Genomic DNA, 22,920 nt, shown 5'->3' on the forward strand with positions numbered 1-22,920 from the left:
ACTGAGTGCTTCTACTGCAAGCAGACTGGTCACTGGAAGCGGAACTGCCCCAAGTATTTGGCGGATAAGAAGGATGGCAAGGTGAACAAAGGTATATGTGATATACATGTTATTGATGTGTACCTTACTAATGCTCGCAGTAGCACCTGGGTATTTGATACTAGTTCTGTTGCTAATATTTGCAACTCGAAACAGGGACTACGGATTAAGCGAAGATTGGCTAAGGACGAGGTGACGATGCGCGTGGGAAACGGTCCCAAAGTCGATGTGATCGCAGTCGGCACGCTACCTCTACATCTACCTTCGGGATTAATATTAGACCTAAATAATTGTTATTTGGTGCTAGCGTTAAGCATGAACATTATATCTGGATCTTGTTTGATGCGAGACGGTTATTCATTTAAATTTGAGAATAATGGTTGTTCTATTTATATGAGTAATATCTTTTATGGTCATGCACCCTTAAAGAGTGGTCTATTTTTGTTGAATCTCGATAGTAGTGACACACATATTCATAGTGTTGAAGCCAAAAGATGCAGAGTTGATAATGATAGTGCAACTTATTTGTGGCACTGCCGTTTAGGTCATATCGGTGTAAAGCGCATGAAGAAACTCCATACTTATGGACTTTTGGAACCACTTGATTATGAATCACTTGGTACTTGCGAACCGTGCCTCATGGGCAAGATGACTAAAACACCGTTCTCCGGTACTATGGAGAGAGCAACAGATTTGTTGGAAATCATACATACAGATGTATGTGGTCCAATGAATATTGAGGCTCGTGGCGGATATCGTTATTTTCTCACCTTCACAGATGACTTAAGCAGATATGGGTATATCTACTTAATGAAACATAAGTCTGAAACGTTTGAAAAGTTCAAAGAATTTCAGAGTGAAGTTGAAAATCATCGTAACAAGAAAATAAAGTTTCTGCGATCTGATCGTGGAGGAGAATATTTGAGTTACGAGTTTGGTGTACATTTGAAAAATTGTGGAATAGTTTCGCAACTCACGCCACCCGGAACACCACAGCGTAATGGTGTGTCCGAACGTCGTAATCGTACTTTACTAGATATGGTGCGATCTATGATGTCTCTTACTGATTTACTGCTATCGTTTTGGGGTTATGCTTTGGAGACGGCCGCATTCACGTTAAATAGGGCACCATCAAAATCCGTTGAGATGACGCCTTATGAACTATGGTTTAGCAAGAAACCAAAGTTGTCGTTTCTGAAAGTTTGGGGCTACGATGCTTATGTGAAAAAAGCTTCAACCTGATAAGCTCGAACCCAAATCGAAGAAATGTGTCTTCATAGGATATCCAAAGGAGACTATTGGATACACCTTCTATCACAGATCCGAAGGCAAGACTTTTGTTGCTAAGTTCGGAAACTTTCTGGAGAAGGAGTTTCTCTCGAAAGAAGTGAGTGGGAGGAAAGTAGAACTTGACGAGGTAACTGTACCTACTCCCTTATTGGAAAGTAGTACATCACAAAAACCTGTTTCTGTGACACCTACACCAGTTAGTGAGGAAGCTAATGATGATGATCATGAAACTTCAGAACAAGATACTACTGAACCTCATAGATCAACCAGAGTGAGATCCGCGCCAGAGTGGTACGGTAATCCTGTTCTGGAAGTCATGCTACTAGATCATGATGAACCTACGAACTATGAAGAAGCGATGGTGAGCCCAGATTTTGCAAAATGGCTTGAAGCCATGAAATCTGAGATGGGATCCATGTATGAGAACAAAGTATGGACTTTGGTTGACTTGCCCGATGATCGGCAAGCAATTGAGAATAAATGGATCTTCAAGAAGAAGACTGAAGTTGACGGTAATATTACTGTCTACAAAGCTCGACTTGTCGCAAAAGGTTTTCGGCAAGTTCAAGGGATTGACTACGATGAGACCTTCTCACCCGTAGCGATGCTTAAGTCTGTCCGAATCATGTTAGCAATTGCCGCATTTTATGATTATGAAATTTGGCAGATGGATGTCAAAACTGCATTCCTGAATGGATTTCTGGAAGAAGAGTTGTATATGATGCAACCAGAAGGTTTTGTCGATCCAAAGGGAGCTAAGAAAGTGTGCAAGCTCCAGCGATCCATTTATGGACTGGTGCAAGCCTCTCGGAGTTGGAATAAACTCTTTGATAGTGTGATCAAAGCATTTGGTTTTATACAGACTTTTGGAGAAGCCTGTATTTACAAGAAAGTGAGTGGGAGCTCTGTAGCATTTCTGATATTATATGTGGATGACATATTACTAATTGGAAATGATATAGAATTTCTGGATAGCATAAAGGGATACTTGAATAAGAGTTTTTCAATGAAAGACCTCGGTGAAGCTGCTTACATATTAGGCATTAAGATCTATAGAGATAGATCAAGACGCTTAATTGGACTTTCACAAAGCACATACCTTGACAAAGTTTTGAAGAAGTTCAAAATGGATCAAGCAAAGAAAGGGTTCTTTCCTGTGTTACAAGGTGTGAAATTGAGTAAGACTCAATGCCCGACCACTGCAGAAGATAGAGAGAAAATGGAAGATGTTCCCTATGCTTCAGCCATAGGCTCTATCATGTATGCAATGCTGTGTACCAGACCTGATGTGTGCCTTGCCATAAGTCTAGCAGGGAGGTACCAAAGTGATCCAGGAGTGGATCACTGGACAGCGGTCAAGAACATCCTGAAATACCTGAAAAGGACTAAGGATATGTTTCTCATATATGGAGGTGACAAAGAGCTCATCATAAAAGGTTACGTTGATGCAAGCTTTGACACTGATCCGGATGATTCTAAATCGCAAACCGGATACGTGTTTACATTAAATGGTGGAGCTGTCAGTTGGTGCAGTTCTAAACAAAGCGTTGTAGCGGGATCTACATGTGAAGCGGAGTACATAGCTGCTTCGGAAGCAGCAAATGAAGGAGTCTGGATGAAGGAGTTCATATCCGATCTAGGTGTCATACCTAGTGCATCGGGTCCAATGAAAATCTTCTATGACAATACTGGTGCAATTGCCTTGGCAAAGGAATCCAGATTTCACAAGAGAATCAAGCACATCAAGAGACGCTTCAATTCCATCTGGGATCTAGTCCAGGTGGGAGACATAGAGATTTGCAAGATACATACGGATCTGAATGTTGCAGACCCGTTGACTAAGCCTCTTCCACGAGCAAAACATGATCAGCACCAAGGCTCCATGGGTGTTAGAATCATTGCTGTGTAATCTAGATTATTGACTCTAGTGCAAGTGGGAGACTGAAGGAAATATGCCCTAGAGGCAATAATAAAGTTATTATTTATTTCCTTATATCATGATAAATGTTTATTATTCATGCTAGAATTGTATTAACCGGAAACATAATACATGTGTGAATACATAGACAAACAAAGTGTCACTAGTATGCCTCTACTTGACTAGCTCGTTAATCAAAGATGGTTATGTTTCCTAACCATGAACAAGGAGTTGTTATTTGATTAATGGGATCACATCATTAGGTGAATGATCTGATTGACATGACCCATTCCATTAGCTTAGCACCCGATCGTTTAGTATGTTGCTATTGCTTTCTTCATGACCTATACATGTTCCTATGACTATGAGATTATGCAACTCCCGTTTGCCGAAGGAACACTTTGTGTGCTACCAAACGTCACAACGTAAATGGGTGATTATAAAGGTGCTCTACAGGTGTCTCCAAAGGTACATGTTGGGTTGGCGTATTTCGAGATTAGGATCTGTCACTCCGATTGTCGGAGAGGTATCTCTGGGGCCTCTCGGTAATGCACATCACATAAGCCTTGCAAGCATTGCAACTAATGAGTTAGTTGCAAGATGATGTATTACGGAACGAGTAAAGAGACTTGCCGGTAACGAGATTGAACTAGGTATTGAGATACCGACGATCGAATCTCGGGCAAGTAACATACCGATGACAAAGGGAACAACGTATGTTGTTATGCGGTCTGACCGATAAATATCTTCGTAGAATATGTAGGAGCCAATATGAGCATCCAGGTTCCGCTATTGGTTATTGACCGGAGACGTGTCTCGGTCATGTCTACATTGTTCTCGAACCCGTAGGGTCCGCACGCTTAAGGTTTCGATGACAGTTATATTATGAGTTTATGAGTTTTGATGTACCGAAGTTAGTTCGGAGTCCCGGATGTGATCACGGACATGACGAGGAGTCTCGAAATGGTCGAGACATAAATATTGATATATTGGACGGCTATATTCGGACACCGAAAGTGTTCCGGGTGATTTCGGAGAAAACCGGAGAGCCGGAGGGTTACCGGAACCCCCCCGGAGAAGTAATGGGCCATATGGGCCTTAGTGGAGAGAGAGAGAGGGGCAGCCAAAGGTGGGCCGCGCGCCTCCTCCCCCCGGTCCGAATTGGACTAGGAGAGGGGGGCGGCGCCCCCCCTTTTCCCTCTCCCTCCCCACTTCTTTCCCCATCCTAGTAGGAGTCCTACTCCTACTAGGAGGAGGACTCCTCCTTGGCGCGCCATAGTGGCCGACCGGCCTCCTCCCCTTGATCCTTTATATACGGGGGCAGGGGGCACCCCTTGACACACAAGTTGATCCACGTGATCATATTCTTAGCCGTGTGCGGTGCCCCCTTCCACCATAGTCCTCGATAATATTGTAGCGGTGCTTAGGCAAAGCCCTGCAACGGTAGTGCATCAAGATCGTCACCACGCCGTCGTGCTGATGGAACTCTTCCCCGACACTTTGCTGGATCGGAGTCCAGGGATCGTCATCGAGCTGAACGTGTGCTAGAACTCGGAGGTGCCGTAGTTTCGGTGCTTGATCGGTCGGGCCGTGGAGACGTACGACTACATCAACCAAACGCTTCCGTTATCGATCTACAAGGGTACGTAGATCACACTCTCCCCTCTCGTTGGTATGCATTACCATGATCTTGCGTGTGTGTAGGAAATTTTTTGAAATTACTACGTTCCCCAACAGGATCTTGGTGCGCCTTTACCAAGGGTGTGGGGCCTTGCCCCCACTACCCATGTTCATGTGGGTCCCCCCATGCAGGTGGGCCCCACTCCGGAACCTTCTAAAACCTTCCCAATACAATACTGGAAAACCCCGAACATTTTCCGGTGGCCAAAATAGGACTTCCCATATATAAATCTTTACCTTCGGACCATTCTGGAACTCCTCGTAACGTCTGGGATCTCATTCGAGACTCCGAACAACTTTCGGTAACCACATACAATTTCCATTAGAATTCTAGCATCATCGAACCTTAAGTGTGTAGACCCATAGGGTTCGGGAACCACGCAGACATGACCGAGATGCCTCTCCGGCCAATAACCAATAGCGGGATCTGGATACCCATATTGGCTCTCACATGTTCCACGGTGATCTCTTCGGATGAACCACGATGTCGGGGATTCAATCAATCCCATATATAATTCCCTTTGTCCATCGGTATGTTACTTTCCCGAGATTCGATCGTCGGTATCCCCATACCTTGTTCAATCTCGTTACCGGCAAGTCTCTTTACTTGTTCCGTAACACATGATCCCGTGACTAACTCCTTAGTCACATTGAGCTTATTATGATGATGCATTACCGAGTGGGCCCAGAGATACCTCTCCGTCATACGGAGTGACAAATCCCAGTCTCGATTCGTGCCAACCCAACAGATACTTTCAGAGATACTTGTAGTGCACCTTTATAGTCACCCAGTTACGTTGTGACGTTTGATACACCCAAAGCATTCCTACGGTATCCGGGAGTTGCACAATCTCATGGTCTAAGGATATGATACTTGACATTAGAAAAGCTCTAGCAAACGAACTACACGATATTGTGCTATGCTTAGGATTGGGTCTTGTCCATCACATCATTCTCCTAATGACATCCAATGTCCATGGTCAGGAAACCATAACCATCTATTGATCAATGAGCTAGTCAAATAGAGGCTCACTAGGGACATGTTGTGGTATATGTATTCACACATGTATTACGGTTTCCGGTTAATACAATTATAGCAATGATAATAGACAATTATCATGAACAAGGAAATATAATAATAACCATTTTATTATTGCCTCTAGGGCATATTTCCAACAGTGGAGGCTCTAAACAGGGCGAAAATGGAAGCATCATAAGGTAGTTGGGGTCCGACCCATGGCCGCTCTGGGTCGTTTATTTGTAGCCATATCCAACGAAGTCTAAGGGCCCTCCCAAAGCATTCCAGGTTTGCGATAACGAGCCCACCAAGCACTTGGCGAGTCGGTCAAACGTTAGGATCCTATTGTGGAGGACCAAACATGAGAAAAGCTTTCACTTTGGCGCCGCATGCGCCTTCCAGACTTTGTTGCTTGAGAACCTCTAGTAAGAGCCGAGGAATTGCGCCCGATAGGCCGAGCTAGCCGAATATTCTCCCTTGGGGTTCCAGTTCCAAGAGATGGCGTCCGGAGTGAGAGGGTCGAGGGAGGTTGAGGTAATGGTAGAAGCCAACTCAATGAATTCTCGGAGCTGGTCCAGTGTATTCATCTTGGCCACAACACGGATCCAGGCCACATTTCGGAGCTCATCGTGCATAGATCTGCCTATGCAAGACCTATCTGTTCACTTTAGCAGTCTGCAACCTGGTTCTGACTTGGGTGGGAGAGCCGTTGGTGTTTGCTTAGACGGTCGTTTCCCCCTCAATCGACGCCTGGTGGGATGCCATGAACTCATCTCAATTTCATAATTATCTTTTCTTTAGCGCCACGGAGGGTGGCTAGGCCATGGTGGTTGCCCGTGAACAGGTAGGTGACACCGAGGGGAGGAGGCACGGCAATCGGCGGAGGCGAGGAGTGGGCAACGTCGTGGTAATATCTTCTCCAACCTCCCTTCTTGTATGCTACACCTAAATCTACCTGAATTCAGTTTTGTGGTCTCGTGAAAAATAGAGAACCGGTTCATCTATATATTTGTTTTTCCCAAAAAAAATTGTTTAATTGTTCTCTTTGGTAAATGCCAAACTATAATTAACCATGTTAGGATTATAATCAAGGTTTGTGGATGAAACACCAACAATCATTCAATATATCATGCGTGTGCTGTTTATTTAGGCCCAGCTTTCTGATGCATTATGCTTACCATACAACATACAGTGAAAAATAGACAAATAAAGAAAAATAAGTTGTTATTAAAAAGGTAAAATATGCAAAAGGAATCGTTAGCTCAACAAAATTATCATAATCCTCCTTGATGTGAAGCGAGCTCTAGTCAATATCGAGCACCAATGACTTATTTAATAAAATCTTTTATCTAATACATTGTTTTGTTTTCTAGAGAAAAGGCGATAATGCCTGACTTTAATAAATTAATAAAGCCACAAACATCCGAAAGATAAAAGATGCTGAACGAAACAGCTTAGAACAGGACGCACACTTCCTTTGATGATTTGAATTCAACTGGATCACATATCAACCGCTTATATTTAATGATATAATTTTCAAGTAATACAGAAAACTGCACGTGAACTTTATAGATAGGAGAAGAAAAGAACAGAAGCTATTACAAAGTTCAGAACGATTGCAACCGACCAACTCGGGACATGAAACAAATAAATCTGACTACAAAACAGAGGGCGAGGTTGGGGACGGCCATAAGGCGAACCCAGCGAACCCCGCCCATTATCATTTGTTCGCAGTAGCGTACTCAGATTCCCACCGTAAGCTATCTGACGGTCTCCAAGTTCTTGAGTTCAGGGGTCTGTTCAACATTCAATTAGCAAAACAAACATCGGACGGTTTACAAACATACTGGGAAACCATCAACGATGGCAGATATGCTTCTTGTTGTAAAGGTTCTTCTCCATGACAGCAGTGTGCCTACAAAAGTCAAATGTAGTGACCACTACCTACAGTCATAATCATCTCAGGCAACACTTTCAGTACCGAGAAGAGTAAGTACACCAGAGAAGCAATAATCATTGCATCATAGGAACCTCAAGCATACACAACCTCCAGCTAAAACAGGGCCATCACATTCTGTCATCTCATTTGTTTTAAAACTTTATTTTTGAAAAATCTGTTACCTCGATCTTGCAAGTATTATACTTCAAAAGACTCCTAGTATGCAGCACTAATGGGTCAACTTTGTACCTCTCTGGCTTAATATACCGCCTGGAATTTATCATATGATAATGAATTAATCCTGTCAAAAGTCATAATAGCTGCAGATAGGGAAAGTTGTGGCTGTGTGGTCAGGTTGCTACACCTCTTATGTGTAGACCATCTATTCTTGTATCAAAGTCCGTGCATACAAAATTCTCTTTCTTGTTTCTCCCAAATAAGAAAACATTTGAACCTGAAACTTTGAAGGTCTACATCGCACAAGTACTACCATGTGCATATTTTTTCCGATTTTTTTATGCACGACATAAACATATAAAATGATAAAATTCATTCAAAAATTTAGTTTGACAAAATTGTGTTGCATAAGAAAAAACGGAAACAATTTATTCACAGAGTGGTACATGTGTGGTGTTGGGTCAAATGGTCTCTTATTTGAAGAAACAAAAAAATTATATGTAAAGATAGCACGGATCTTGATGTAAAGTGGATAGCCTAGCAAGAAGGTATAGCTATCTCATAGGATAGAAATTCCACACTCAGATATCAAATGGTGATATTGATATCATATTATCAATATTTATAATATGTGGCCACCACATATTTTAGACATGCCTTTTCTTCCATTGATTTTCAAGCAATGTACTAAAAAAACTCTGTAAGAGAAAAGCCACAAAATTTTGTAAGAGTCATTTTATAAAGAGTTAAATACATCATGAGTGTCTAAACTTGTCCGTCGCGGTCGTTTAGTGCCTAAACTTGTAAAATACACAAAAATGGTGTTATAACTTGTCGCAAGGTGCATATACGGTGCCTCCATCCGTGTGCCACTGTATTTGCTCTCCGGGTGGCGTGACAACTGGCGGCTGGCCCACAGATCAGTGGATGAGCATTACCTGCACTGGGTGAAATGCATCCGATTTTTTTTTGCAGAAAATCTTGTGAGATTTAATTAAAGTCACAAATAAGCCATTGCTCTGTATGCTAACAACAGGAAGAAAATATACTGTGTCATTTAATTGGTTTCGACCCTGGGACCTCCAGGTTAAATAGCACGCACGCTAGACGCCAAGACTCTGCAATTTCCATTATAGTTTTTCAAGTTATTGTTTGGTTTTCACAATATATGTACAATTTCCAATATACAAATACAATAATTACAAATATGTGACTATTGTCTATTAAAATCTTTATTCTATTTTTATTATTTGTAGTTCGAAGAGGTAAACATAAACTGTTTGTAAAATTTATGTGGATTTCAAAAGTTCAACGTATATTATAAAATATTGCGTAATTTTTTTGTATCTTCATTCAGGACCACAAGTACGGAGAATTATTTCGTATCTTCATTGTATTTTTAGAATACATAATTATTAAAAAATCAACAAAGTTGTATTTTAAAAATTGTTCAATACGTTTTAAAAATGATTCTGTAAAAACAATAAATTCTATAAATGGGTTAAAACATATTAAACGTGTTTGTAGAAATGCAAGAATAATTTTACACAATAATTATTTTAATACATATTGAACATTTTATGAAATAGATGTTGTAATTTTTCTGAATGTGTGACGGGCATTTTTCAAATACACGTTTACAATTTCTTAATACAAGTGAGAAATGTTCCAAAAATATGTTGCTTTCGAGAAAAATGCACTAACACTTTTTAAGTTGATGGCAAGTAATATGTTGAGTTGTTCTCTTTTCTTCAAACGTGAGAATTTCTTAATAATTTTTTAAATTTTCTTTGAGTCAACCTTTTTCTTTTTTTCCTCTTTATTATTTCGTCCGATATCCCTAATAAATAGTAGTGTATCTGGGTATTGCACAGATAACTGTTCTTGGTGATATCAATGCAGTTTGGCATATTTAAATAAAATATCAGAAGTTTTTGTGAAAGATATTTAAAGTACAAGGAATATTCTGTAAAACAACCAGCATACTCCTCTCACACGAATTGACATGTGGGTCGACGCCATCTTGGCACAACATTTTTTTTAACATGTGGGCTGTGCATATGCCCAGATACGGACTGAGGCACCGTATTTGAATGTTCGAACAAGTTACTGCACCAATTTGTTGTATTCTACTCCCTCTGTAAACTAATATAAAAACATTTAGATTACTAAAATAGTGATCTAAACGTTATTATATTAGTTTACGGAGGGAGTACAAATTTAGGCATCAAAGTGATCACATCGAACAAGTTGAGTCACTCGTGATGTATTTAACTCTCTTATAAAATTCTTCGCAAAAGAAAACTCTTTTATAAAATTTAAGTTTGAAGTCAGTGTCTCATGCATCATGCCAATCAGTCGTAGCACAGAGTAAAGCCAAACTCGCTTGTCATCATGGCATCATCATCCAAAGTCATCGTGGCATCATTATCCACCATAAACTGACGGAACCGGCTCCTCTACCGCGCAGTGAGCCAGTGAGCACGGTAGGGATGCTACAGTACCCCTGCCTTTGGGCACCTGTCAGCTGTTAGATGCAGTATAAATGTTCAGATCTCTTTGCTACAGTGCGTAAACAGTTCACATGTTACAAGAACGGAAACAGTGCATCTTGCTACAGTGCACGAACAGTGGTTTTGGCTGCAGTGCGCCTGCCGTGCCTTCTGCGTTTACACTGCATCCCTGACGTGTCCACTGCACGGCAAAGGAGCCGGTTAGCTAACGTCTCCGATTCAAGCACAACTTGTGCTGCCGTATTTTTTACAGACTATTACTACACATTGCATAATTGGTAGATACGGACAGCTCTCTACCACCAAACGTAGACAGATGACTTTTGCGAATTTACGCATAACTCAAATAGATAGATTTCCTGTGAGAGAACCAGTTCATAAGTGACTCGCATTTTTCTAAATTTATTTTAATAATTCAAATGGTTCCTTCAGTAAGAGTTCTGTTGACCGCAAGATGCCCGCGGTGACTTCATCAATCTTAAAATGTTGTGACAGCTCAGTGTCCTCGGGGTGCTTATAGGATAGGGTGTGCGTGCATGCGTTCATATGAGTGAGTGTATATAAGCATCTGTAATTGTACTATGTCCAAAAAAATAGATATATGACTTGTAATTAGCCCCCTAATGTTATCGAACATCAATATATTTTGGCCTATGCAAAATAAAGTGGATGCTTGTTTAAATTTATATACTACCTCTGTCTCAAAATGTCTGATGTTTTTGACACTATCACAGTGTTAAGTGTAAAAAATAATACCTTGCATTTTAAGACAAAAGGTAGTAGATTAAAACTTGTTTCTTCTGAGAATAACATAATAGATCGAAACTTGTTACATGCAACTCTGGCCGACAAAAGATCAATTAGATAGCGGTGGCAATGCATCGTGACTTGATTACTTGTAGTTTTATAAACATAGTAATGCAATTTTGTTTTTGTAGGATATAATATAATGGATTGAAACTGTTACAAACAACTCTGGCCCACCAAAGATCAATTAGATGTTGATGGCAGTGCATTGTGCCTTATTTACCTCTTGTTTAATAACATTGTAAACCAAAATTTATTTTTTGCGAGGATTAATATAATACATTGAAACTTGTGACATGTAACCTAGACCGGCCGAAGGTCAGTTAGATTAGATGTCAGTGGCAGAGTAGAGATGCACCGGTAGGCGCGGCTCTGCGTGGAGCACCAACGGCTTGGTTAGGAATAAATCATGCTCCGACTCGCTGAGATCAATGGCTGCTACCCCCTGCGGCTTGCTCCAAGTAAACCCTTGGATTAGCCGCCCGAAGAGCATCATGCACATGTCCGTCCCTAGCGATGATGCGATGCACCCACGGCGGCCGGTGCTAAAGGAGATGAACCGCAATTCATTCTCAGTGAGCACCACATCGCCGCCTTCAGCCATATTAATGTGGCGCTCTGGTTTGAAGAAAAGTGGCTCCTCCCAGATGACCGGGTTCCGACCAAGCCCGATGCGGCTGAGGATGACGTGGCTGCCCTTGGGCACATGGTAGCCGGCAACAGTGGTGTCATTGAGCGCAATGTGCGGCAGATTGAAGGGGGCGACAGGGTGCAGCCGAAACGCCTCGCGGATGCACGCTTTGGCATAGTTGAGTTGCGGGATGTCCGATTCCTGCACCAGCCGTTCTCGACCCACCACCCGGTCCATCTCCTCCACCGCCTTTGCCATCACCTCCGGTGCATTCGCCATCTCCGCCAGCGCCCACTCCACCGCGTTCGACGGATTGTCGGTGGCCGCTAATATTATGTCCTACACCATCGTCCCAACACATCAATTTGGAAGCCTTTTTGTTTTGCATGTATGCCCTTGTATATATAAAGTGTGGATAACCAACCATCGAGTGCGCTTTGACCTCTTCGATGGTGAGCGCCGGCTTCCCCTGAGCGTCTTTGAGCGTGATGAGCACGTCGAGAAAGTCGTCGAGCTCCCTCCTCTCGCCGGACTTCCACTGCCTCCATCGCTCGTCGATGACTGTGTCATGGAGCCGGTTCACCGTCGCGTTCGCCTCCTTGACCACCTTCTCGTGGCCATCCAGGTCGAGGCCGCGCAGCCACGGGAGGTAGTCTGAGACGCAGAACGCGAAGAGGAGCCCGAGGGACGTAAACACGGCGTCCATGTGCTCCTCCTCCATCAGGCCCGGCCCACCGTCCGGCCGAGGCTCACCGAAATACCGCCGGCCGAAGGCTAGCCGGCGGATGACGTTGCCGCAGTAGTGCCTCGCCACGTGCCTCACGTCCACGCCAGACGCAGACCCGGTGGCGAGGGTGTGGACGTAGCGGCTGAGGTTGTCGGCCTCATCGGCGCGCCGGTCGTGGAGCCACCGGTGGCGGGACGGGCAGACGATCTCCGAGGTGAGCACGCGGCGCATCTTCTTCCACTGGTCGCCGAAGGGCGAGAGCACGGCGTCCTTGTACCCGCCGCTGATGGTGCCGGAGGCGAAGGTGAGCGGGCGGGAGGCGAAGTTGGCATCCTGCGTCCTGAGTACCTCGCGGGCGATGCTGGGGCAGGTGATGGCGATGACGTGCACGCTGCCGAGGCGGACGCAGGTGATGTCGGTGCCCATGTCCTCCATCATCCGATGGATCCACCGGAATGCCGGCTTGCTGAGTAACATCTCGGGAAGGTTCCCCACTACCGGCCACGGCACCGGCCCTGGCGGGAGAGCCGGCGCCGACGCACCAACAATTCCGCTACGAGAACATGCGATCTTGCTCTTGGGACGCAGCACCAGCCTCCGTGGATCATGAGGGAGATGAATGCTAACACGAGCAGTGGCGCTAGCGCCTTGGCAGCTGCTGAGGAGATGAATGCCCATCTTCCCCGAAAGCTTTGCTTTTGCCTGCTTCCTAATGTAGCACCTCTTGTTGCCAAACGAGTTGAGCTTGGTGTGCTGCTATAGTTATGCATGAGTCCCTATATACTCCCTCTGTCCGAACAAGTTTGTCTCAAACTTGTCTCTCAAGTGGATGTATCTAGCACCAAATTAGTGCTAGATACATTTATTTGAGAAACAAACTTTTTCGGATGAAGTCATCCGACTATAGATGGAAAGCATCCATCAGCCCACCTGTGCACCGTAGCATGAGAGGAAGCAGGACGTACAATTTGCCTCCTAGGACCTGCGTGAGAGGACATAACGAGCGCTAATTCTGGATGGTTCGCTTCCCGTTAATTACAGTTTTTTTTTGCATTAATCACGTCCAATTACTTTCCTTTTTTTAAACCTACGTCTAATTAGTTTCCTAACAACTTCTGATTTGCCCCCAGCAAACAAATATATTTCTATTTTTGCAGATGCATTTTTTTGCAAGGAAACAATTACGGTTTTTTTTTGCATTAATCACGTCTAATTAGTTTCCTTTTTCTTGAAGCTACGTCTAATTAGTTTCCTAACTTATGATTTGCTTCCAACAAATATATCTCTATTTTTGCATATGCATTTTTGTGCAAGGAAACATCTTCTCTTTTTAGATTGAGATGTGCTTTCAATAAACAAATACACAAAATAATTATTTCCGTGGGAAGTCTGGATAGAAGCATTACTTTTTGTCAATGAAAGCACACTTTCGCGTTGCAAACATATTATTCGATCATAGAAGCATTACTTTTACAGTCTTGCTAAGTCTCAGTCGATGCTATATCCATAAGATCTTACATTGAGATCCGTGCAAAAAAATCTAGTTTTTTTCTTTTTCTCTCTTGCATGTTATGTCACTTGATTGAGACTTGGTTAAATCTCAGTCGACTGAGACCTAGCGACACCCTTACTTTTATTGATGGAAGCACCATTTCACGTTGCGATGCAATTGTGCTTCTGTTGAGAAGACTATTTGCTTCCATCATATTACAATTGTGCTTCTGTTCAGAAGAATATTTGCTTCGAATATGTGTCTATCGAAAAGAATATTTGCTTCTATCGAAAATGAGATTCAATTCTCTCTAGTCAAAAATCGCATCCAATGTTCAGCTACATTTTTTTACAATCATGCAAATTTTTATTTCCATCCACTAGAATTCAATAGAACATAAAGTTGCATCGGGCAAACATAAAAATTCTGCTTCTATATTTGATTACTTATATTTCCAAGGAAATGAAAAATTACAATCACAATTTAGAGTGAGCCTGAACCAGTTCAAGCAACATCTTTCCGAGCTTCTTCTGGTTGAATTCACCCTCTCCCCTATTGTAGCTCCGATGATGTTCAGCAGGTGCCGCCGTGAACTGCACTTCAGCTGCCGCATACCACCAAACATAGCCTCCACTGGAAATACAGAAAGGGTACGATGTCTTCTCAAGATAGTTGTATGGAAGCAAGATAATAGAAATAAGAAAGTTTATTCGTTGAACAAGCTATTTGTTGAACACGGCACGAGAAATTGCAGGAAGCATTAAATTATGGGAACCCAACATAACATATCTTTGTATGAAGCAGAGATCATTGATAATATATAATAAACTGTTTGGCACAAACAAGAGGATGCGTCTCTTATGTCGCCAACATACAAATTGAACCTATTATCGGTTGATGAATGGAAGCATTTTTCTTGTGAGACGGAACCAAATGATTACAATGTAGAAGAACCCTGGTGAGAAGCATGCAAAAGTGCACTGGTTACATAGGTAGTGTTATTTGGAAGCATGAAATTTTAAAAATGGAGGCATATTTATGAAAGTAACACATGGTTTATTAAATAACAAGAAGCATGAAAACATGGGAACTCAACACAACTGGTCATGTTATGAAGCATAAAAATTTGATAATGAATAATCAAATAAATCTTGCTAGCAACATGAGAATGCATCTGTGTCGGCAACATTCTAAAAGAAAGGATTTTTCAGTTGATAAATGCAAGCATTTTTAATAATCAACAACTGCATTTGTCTGTGCTTCTTACCTTGGTGCTTCTACATTTTAAGCATTTTCTAAGCGATCAAAACAAAGTGCTTACAATGTAGAAGCACCAAGGTAAGCAGTACGAAAAAATGATGTTGGTTCATTATTATTGATAGGTTGAAGCATGAAAGTTTGAAAATGAAACAAAGAAAATTGGCACCAATTGTGGAGGCGTTTTTGTGGACGCTCCATATACAAGAAGCAATGGAAGGTTGTTTACTCAACAATTCTCATCTACGTTGGAAGCATTGAAAATTGAAACCGGGATTGACTACAACTGTCTGCCTACATTGGTATGGATGATTGGCGACCTAAATAATCCAACAACCAAATTGTTCGATGAAAAAATAACTAATACATGAACAAAACAATTTAGCAAACAAGGAACATACTCATCAAACAGTACATTACATATAAAATTGCAATTTGCCAATTACAAATCATAAAATTGAGGCCGGCCGATGAAGTGTGATACCTTCTATTCCGAGATTGGGCCCTTCGACAAGGGAGAAAATGCCGCTTGGGAGGGGGGCGCACCACAGCTGCAGCCGGTTCAAACCTACCAAAGCACCAACCACCGAAGAGATGGGGGGCTTGACTCCCTAATGTTAGGAAGGTGCACCTGCGATGTGACCTGAGGGCAGTCCGGTGGCCGCACCGGTGGAGAGCCACCCTGGGGTCGCACCGAGGAGCATGCAACGGATTTGGCGGTGGGGTAGCTGTGTGCTCGACGACGAGGTGACGAGGAATCAAGCGATGTGCGGCGATCGGAGAGTTCGAGGCGATGTGCTTCACGGCGAGCTCAGGGGTGACGAGGAAGCATGCGATGAGCGGCACAATTTGAGAGGTTGGGTCGATGCGCTTCACAGCGAGCTCAGGGGCGGCGCGTGCGAGACAAGATGGCGAGGGTATTTGGGCGAGTAATTAGGGGGGAGGGGGGGTACGGGCCATTAAGTTGTTTCTACACCGTGAGATCTGACGAGAATCCATGGTATCAGTCTGTCTGAAGATTTGCTTGGAGTCAGACTACTGATTGGAAGTGTTTCCCTATGTAGTATTTCTACGTGTGCTGCTTGCTTAGGCCATATACAATGCAAGATGCTTAAAAATGATAGTGCTAAAAAGATGATGTCAGATTTTTTTAAGGATGGCAAACGTTTTTGTGGCACATCCAGGTAGCGTGAGATGGCAAATTTAGTTTACGAGCATGGCAATTCCTGGCAAAAAAATGAAATGAGGAGGATTGGCCATGCTTGCCAACTGAACCTAATTACCATCCGCGACAAACACAAACTGTCATAAAAAATGTTTGATTTGTCATGGTAAAAAAATCTGACGTCAGATTTGAAGTGGCTTACTGAGGTACCTCTATTGTAGAAATAAGCATTGGTCACTCCGGGAAAAACATTGTAAAGGCCCATATATACTCGACACACCGTATGTCGAGTGTAACACTCGGTATCAAGCATTAGGCATACCCCTGACCAGCTCCCCCCGCATCATGACTCCGTCAACTGCATCCGCAAGGAACACGTGGTGAAACTTTTTCGAGTACCATTTGTTTGCCAAGTGTTTTTTCGGGTTTGTGCCAAGTACCACGGTTTTTCCGAGTGCATTACCCAAGGTGCAGGTTGTTGTATGCCGAGTATTTTCTAGATGCCGAGCGTTTTAGGGTGGTGCTTGGCATACTGGCCGCTCGTATGCCAAGTATCCCGTGAAAGAACACTAGACATTCAAGAGGTACGGAAAATATCTGGTGCACCGGTGCACCGAACTCAAGTCGCACATTTTAAATATTTGAAAAATTCTGGAAAAAAGGAAGCACATTGACACAACATTTATGTAGATTGTCACAAAATTTCAAGTCAAAATTCGAAACACAGCTCCTAAAACAAAAATGACAAATTCAACACTGATAGTACATAACATAAGTTGGGCTTTAGATTTGGCCCATTATCACACTGGTGTCAATTTTGTATTTCAAAAAATATTTTAAATTTTGATACAAAATTTTGTGGCGACATACATTAATGTTGTGTCAATGTGCTTAAATTTTTTCAGATTTTTTAAAATGTTGGTAGCGCCACAAGTGTTGGTGCACCGGATACGTTCCCCCAAGAGGTACTCGTCATAGACCGTTTTTCCTGTAGTGGGTGCTTAAGTAAAAAAGTCAGTTTATTTTTGCAAGCACTTCTATTATAGCTGGATAGTTCCGTGCATGCATGGACGACCAACATGCACCATGCAGGAGGTGGTGACGCTAGAAAACTGAAATTTATTTTGTCCATGTTTGAACAGGCGTCTGGTTTACAACCCGATTTTCACACAATCAAATTGTTTTGTTTTAGTAAAGCAAAAATACATGAGTAGTGATTGTACTTCTATTCACATGCGTACAAGGTAGCTTCCCTTTTAAGTATCTTGGGCAGTTGGTATCTTGGGATACCTCTGAATGTTGTTCTATTGCATAATAAGGATGGGAGAAGTACTAAAGAGAAGGCAGAGAACAAGAACGCGCATGCTTGGTAATGGAAACAGTACTCCTGTGGGGTAGATTTGTTTTACTAAAGGGCCAATTTCAGTTCTGCCCCTAACTCGAACCCACTACTCAGTTTTGCCCCTAATTTTCAGGTATGCTCAGTTTTGCCCCTCCGCCGTTAGTGTCACTTGTAGAAATGCCCTTTTGCGCCGTTACCGTCCGATCAAAGTACTTTGACCATCCAGAAAAAAATAGCAAAAAAAATCAAAAAAATATGAAATTTGGTGGGATCGAAGATAGTCATGTCCGCAAGGCGCGTGCACATTTTTGTGTTGGTTGGACACTCCGGGAGCTCGTGGCAAAGGAAAACAAAAATAATTTATGCCTATGAACAGTAAATTCGAAAAAAATAGCAAAAAAGTTCAAAAAACTTTGAATTTATTTGGCGTCAAAGAGGCTTGAGTGCACAAAGTGCTTGCAAGTTTTGATGATCAAATGACGTACGGGGCGCTCTAGAGAAAAAAAACAAAATAGTGCATTTTTTCAAAGTTTTTTTGAGCTAAAATTTGTTTTTTTTCTCCACGAGCTCCTACAATGTCCAAACACAACAAAAACGTGCACACATCTTGCGCACCTGAATATCTTGAGTCCCACGAAATTTCATATTTTTTTCATTTTTTTTCTAATTTTTTTTTGAATTTACTGCTCGCATGCGTACAAAATTTATGTTTTCCTTTGACACGAGCTCCCGGAGTGTCCGAACGGCATGAAAATGTGCAAGCGCCTTGCGGACATGACTATCTTCGATCCCGCCAAATTTCATATTTTTTTGATTTTTTTTGCTATTTTTTCAGGACGGTCAAAGACCTTTGACCGGACGGTAACGGCAGAGAAGGGCATTTCTATAAGTGAAACTAACGGCGGAGGGGCAAAACTGAGCATACCTAAAAATTAGGGGCAAAACTGAGTAGTGGGTTCGAGTTAAGGGCATAGATGTAAATGTCCCTTTACTAAAATCATGTTTGACAAATGTGCCTTTCAGTATGTTCCCTAGCTATGTTTAAGTGTCTATTTCAAGGAGAAGTTACTTTGGCAGGAAGATGATGTGGGTGAGAACACACCACTTGGTCAATTGGAAGATGGTATGTCAGCCTATAAAGACCAGTGTAGTTTCGGCGTGACTGATTTAGAAGAAATGCTATACAAAGAACAATACAGGGAAGTCTCCAACGACTCACATTGAAGTAATTAAGCAACGGTCATCGTTTATACTAGTAGATTAAACCGGCAAGCTTGATTGCAACAGCTTTTTTTATCTGCTTTGGCTAGCTAAGTCCATACCAAACTGTAAAAAAAAAAAATCTGCAATTAGACTCACCAGCAGAATGTCAGCGCGTTGCCACGTAATAACGAAGAAATTTACACCAAGTGCACTTACATTTGCTGCCTGAATTCCCGCGGGTTGCAACAACCTTTTATATTCGTCTTGACTAGCTAAGTTCACACTGGATTGTAAAAACAATTTCGCAATTAGATTTACTAGCAGAATGCCCATGTGTTTCCATAAAATCATGTACAACTAAGTAGGTGATCTGCACTAACATATTTATCTCATATGCAACTATGACAGCTCAACATGCAACCATGCAAGGAAAAATGTCCACCTCAACATTTAACAATGCATGTCAAAACAGGCTCAAATATTTTAATTATATTATGATGCATATATTCAATAAACATTTTATAATTTTACAATAATCATACTTATTTTTGGTTTTATGTCTACTTTTAGTTATAGTTCTTATTTTTTTAATCCAAATATTCATGTTCATATAACCAAATTTTATTGAAATATAGGCTGAATGGCCAGAATGTGCCCGAAACTGGAAGCTCTTCCTACCACTAAATGGCCGGCCCAGGTACTTACTCGGTGCGCATTAACGACAATTCACCGCAGCGAGCAGCAAATAGAAAACGCGAGAAAATTCCGACAAGAAAGCCAACCCTATAACAAAAAAATGCGGACACAAAGACCAACCCAAATACGAGGGAAATTAAAAACAAAAGGCAAGCCCAAGCACCAAGGAGAAGCCTTCGAGACAAGGATAACGTCCACAAATCCTATGCATCGCTCACTGCGAGAGTTAAGGTTCTGATCGCCCACTATGCTAGGACGATGGGCCGGCCCATTAGAACTGAACCGAAGCGGGTGTCACCACTGGTTTTAAGAACCTTCTGGAAGATTATTGACGGGTTTTGAGAAACTTCTAGAAGGTTTGTGAAACATTTTTATTTCCTGGTTTTTTTTGCAGTTTTCCTATTTTTTGTATTAAGTGTTTTTTTCTGTTTGTTTATTTTTCTTTATTTTTTTCAAAACTTACAAATTTAAAAAGATGTTCATTTTTTTAAATTTGTTGTCATATTCAAAAACTGTTCTTGTGTTCAAAATGTCCAGGGCACTGTAAGAAATGTTCACATTTTTCAAAAAACATTCAAAATTAAAAATGTTCCCTGTTTAAAAATTTGTTCACCTATTCCAAAAATATTCACGTTAAAAATATTCGGATTTCAATTTTATGGTTTTTCCTGTTATTTATTTTTGCTCAAATTCACAAATTTTAGAATTTCTTTCCATTTAAAAAAATTCACTTATTCAACAATATTTTATGTTTTTAAAAATTTGCTAGGAGTTTGAGAAAAATGTTCCCATTTTAAAAAACACATATTCAAAAATTATTCGCATTCTCAATAGTTGTCCCGAGGTTCAAAAATTGTTTTTGCTTTCAAAATTTGTTCACACATTCAAAAAATTCTCAGGGAATTTCAAATAATGTTCAAGTTTTTGGAAACTTGTTTAGAATTTCCAAAAATGTTCCCATTTTCAATTTTACTTGTAAATATGTCCGTGCGTTGCAACGGGAGAAATATCCCACAACACATATGTCAGTGAACCATGCTAGTCATGCTTAAAACTTAAACAACTAATCTCATCTAGAAGAAATTTCCTCTTTTATAATTATATCTACAAGCTACTCCGTACTGAGCAAACATATGATGGAATGGGTGAAGAATTTTTCTCCTTTTATAATTATATCTGCAAGCTACCCAGGCATTCACGTGAATAATTGCATTTGAAATAGGGACTAAAGCAGCTAAATATGAATGTTTTCATGAAATCATTTGAACCTAACTTTTACTTAAGTTCCTTTTCAAATTCCTTTCAAACCTTTTCTAAAATCCCACAACTTTTCTACTTCAATATAGACCTTCAAACCTTTCCCTTAATTATTTCTGCATTTATCAAAGCTCCACCAAAAAATATCAACATTTTTGGAAATTCAAATGAGTCTGAATTCAACTCTTCCAAAGTGGGTGTAACTTTTTTATTTGGGCTAAGTATAAATCTAGACTCCATGTAAAAAGGTTCAACATTTTCTAAAATCTCTCACTATTTGTTTTCTTCTCTTTTCCCTCTCTCTAATTTCCTTTTTTAAGTAAAATGGGAAATGGAAATAAAAGAGAAGAGAGAGAGGCCCAGGTCTGCCTCCTCCTATAGCGCCCCGATCCCCCCTTCTCTCAACCTCTCTCGCTCGCTCCCACGTTCGCCGACACCCAGAGATGCTCACACACGCAGCGCCCACCCCCACGTGATCCCCTCTCCCTCACCGTCTCCTTCGTTTTCCCTGGTGCTCGATCCCCTGCCGCCGTCAGCCATTTAATCCGATCGCACGGCTTGGCCGCCTCCTGCCCGAGCACCTCTCGCTCCTCTACCGTCGTGGCTCCGCTCTGGCACCGCTCCTCGCCCCCAACTCTTGTCCTCACCGCTAGATCGCCTGGATCCGACCGCCTGATGTCCGCCATAGTGTGCGGTGGCTCAGTTGCTCGCTAGATCTGGCAGCGATGATTGGAGATGTTGCTTCGCGTTTGTCGGTCGGTCGCGTGTGGGGCTCCTGGCGGCCAGCATGTGCATGCTGGGGTAGCCTATGAGGCGGGCCTATGGCGGAGTCGATCTGGCGCAATGGTGGCGTGCTCAAGTGCTCAGGGTCATCCTCGGCGGCTGCCTGGTGGGATATGGGGGCGGCACGAGCTTCCATCTCTGTACTTTGCATGCTACCAACGTTGTTGGTGTCAACAAGCAGTGTCTCAAGCTTTCTATTAGGCTGGGCACTCCATACTGCTTTTTTGTTGAATTCATGCACCTCTCCTCTTTGATTGTTTGTTGGCTTGTTGGTTCTTGCAATTTGGAATGTATATAAGTTGATAGGATTTGATGTACAGTGTCGGGGTGGGACTATTAATTCGAATCTGAAATTTGTGCACAATAAGTTGGTAAATTAGAAATTTGTGGAGACGGTCCAGGTGGGCCTAGCCAGGCCCATCTGGGCGACGGACGAACGAGAAAATTGAAGGTAGCGTACGAGCAGAAGCAAATCTAGAGTGCAGGTTGAATAACAAAATCCATATGGGCTTTTATGCAAAATTACGTGACAGTGAACTGCCGGAAGCACTGCGTGCTTTATTAATAGGTTTATTAATAATTTAATTTTATTCACTTATTCAGAAAATGACCTAGGTTCAAACCATGTTCGAAATTTTCAAAAACGGTATTTTAAAAAATGTTCTGCTTTCGAATTTTGTTCACAAATTATAAATTTGTTCATGATTTTTCAAAATTTATTCAGGTTCTTGGAAGCTTTTCGAATTTTTGAATATTTACAATTTATGATCATTTTAAAATTTCATGAACAATTTTTAATCCATGAACTTTTTTGAATTTATGACCTTTTTAAAATTCATGAGTTCTTTTTGAATTTATCAACTTTTTAAAATTAATAAGTAATTTTCAAATTAGTGAAAACGTAGAAGGAAAATCAAAACATTTTTTTGAGGAAAAAACAAGACGTGAATGACCAGGTGAGCAACAGCTAGCGAGCGAGGCGGCTC

The 22,920-nt window shown here is 41.7% G+C and overlaps 1 protein-coding gene across 1 annotated transcript; it reads right to left on the bottom strand.

Annotated features, from left to right (window-relative positions):
* Window positions 1-11,709: 11,709 nt before the first annotated feature.
* LOC147984197 (tyrosine N-monooxygenase-like) lies at window positions 11,710-13,417 on the bottom strand. The gene is made up of 2 exons (XM_087539703.1): window positions 12,437-13,417; window positions 11,710-12,351 (listed from the first exon to the last, which is right to left on the bottom strand). Exons 1-2 carry the CDS (start codon window positions 13,415-13,417, stop codon window positions 11,710-11,712), a joined length of 1,623 nt encoding a protein of 540 aa, XP_087395829.1.
* Window positions 13,418-22,920: the final 9,503 nt, after the last annotated feature.

Source organism: Triticum urartu, chromosome 2A, assembly GCF_056163025.1.
Source record: "Triticum urartu cultivar PI428250 chromosome 2A, HENAU_Tu73, whole genome shotgun sequence".
Classification (NCBI taxonomy): domain Eukaryota; kingdom Viridiplantae; phylum Streptophyta; class Magnoliopsida; order Poales; family Poaceae; genus Triticum; species Triticum urartu.

Bases quoted from the DNA above. Each gene is read 5' to 3' on its own strand.
- LOC147984197 (XM_087539703.1), bottom strand. From the start codon at position 13,417: ATGGGCATTCATCTCCTCAGCAGCTGCCAAGGCGCTAGCGCCACTGCT. The intron at 12,352-12,436 runs GTTGGTTATCCA...ACGATGGTGTAG, and splicing joins AGGTCAAAGCGCACTCGATG to GACATAATATTAGCGGCCAC.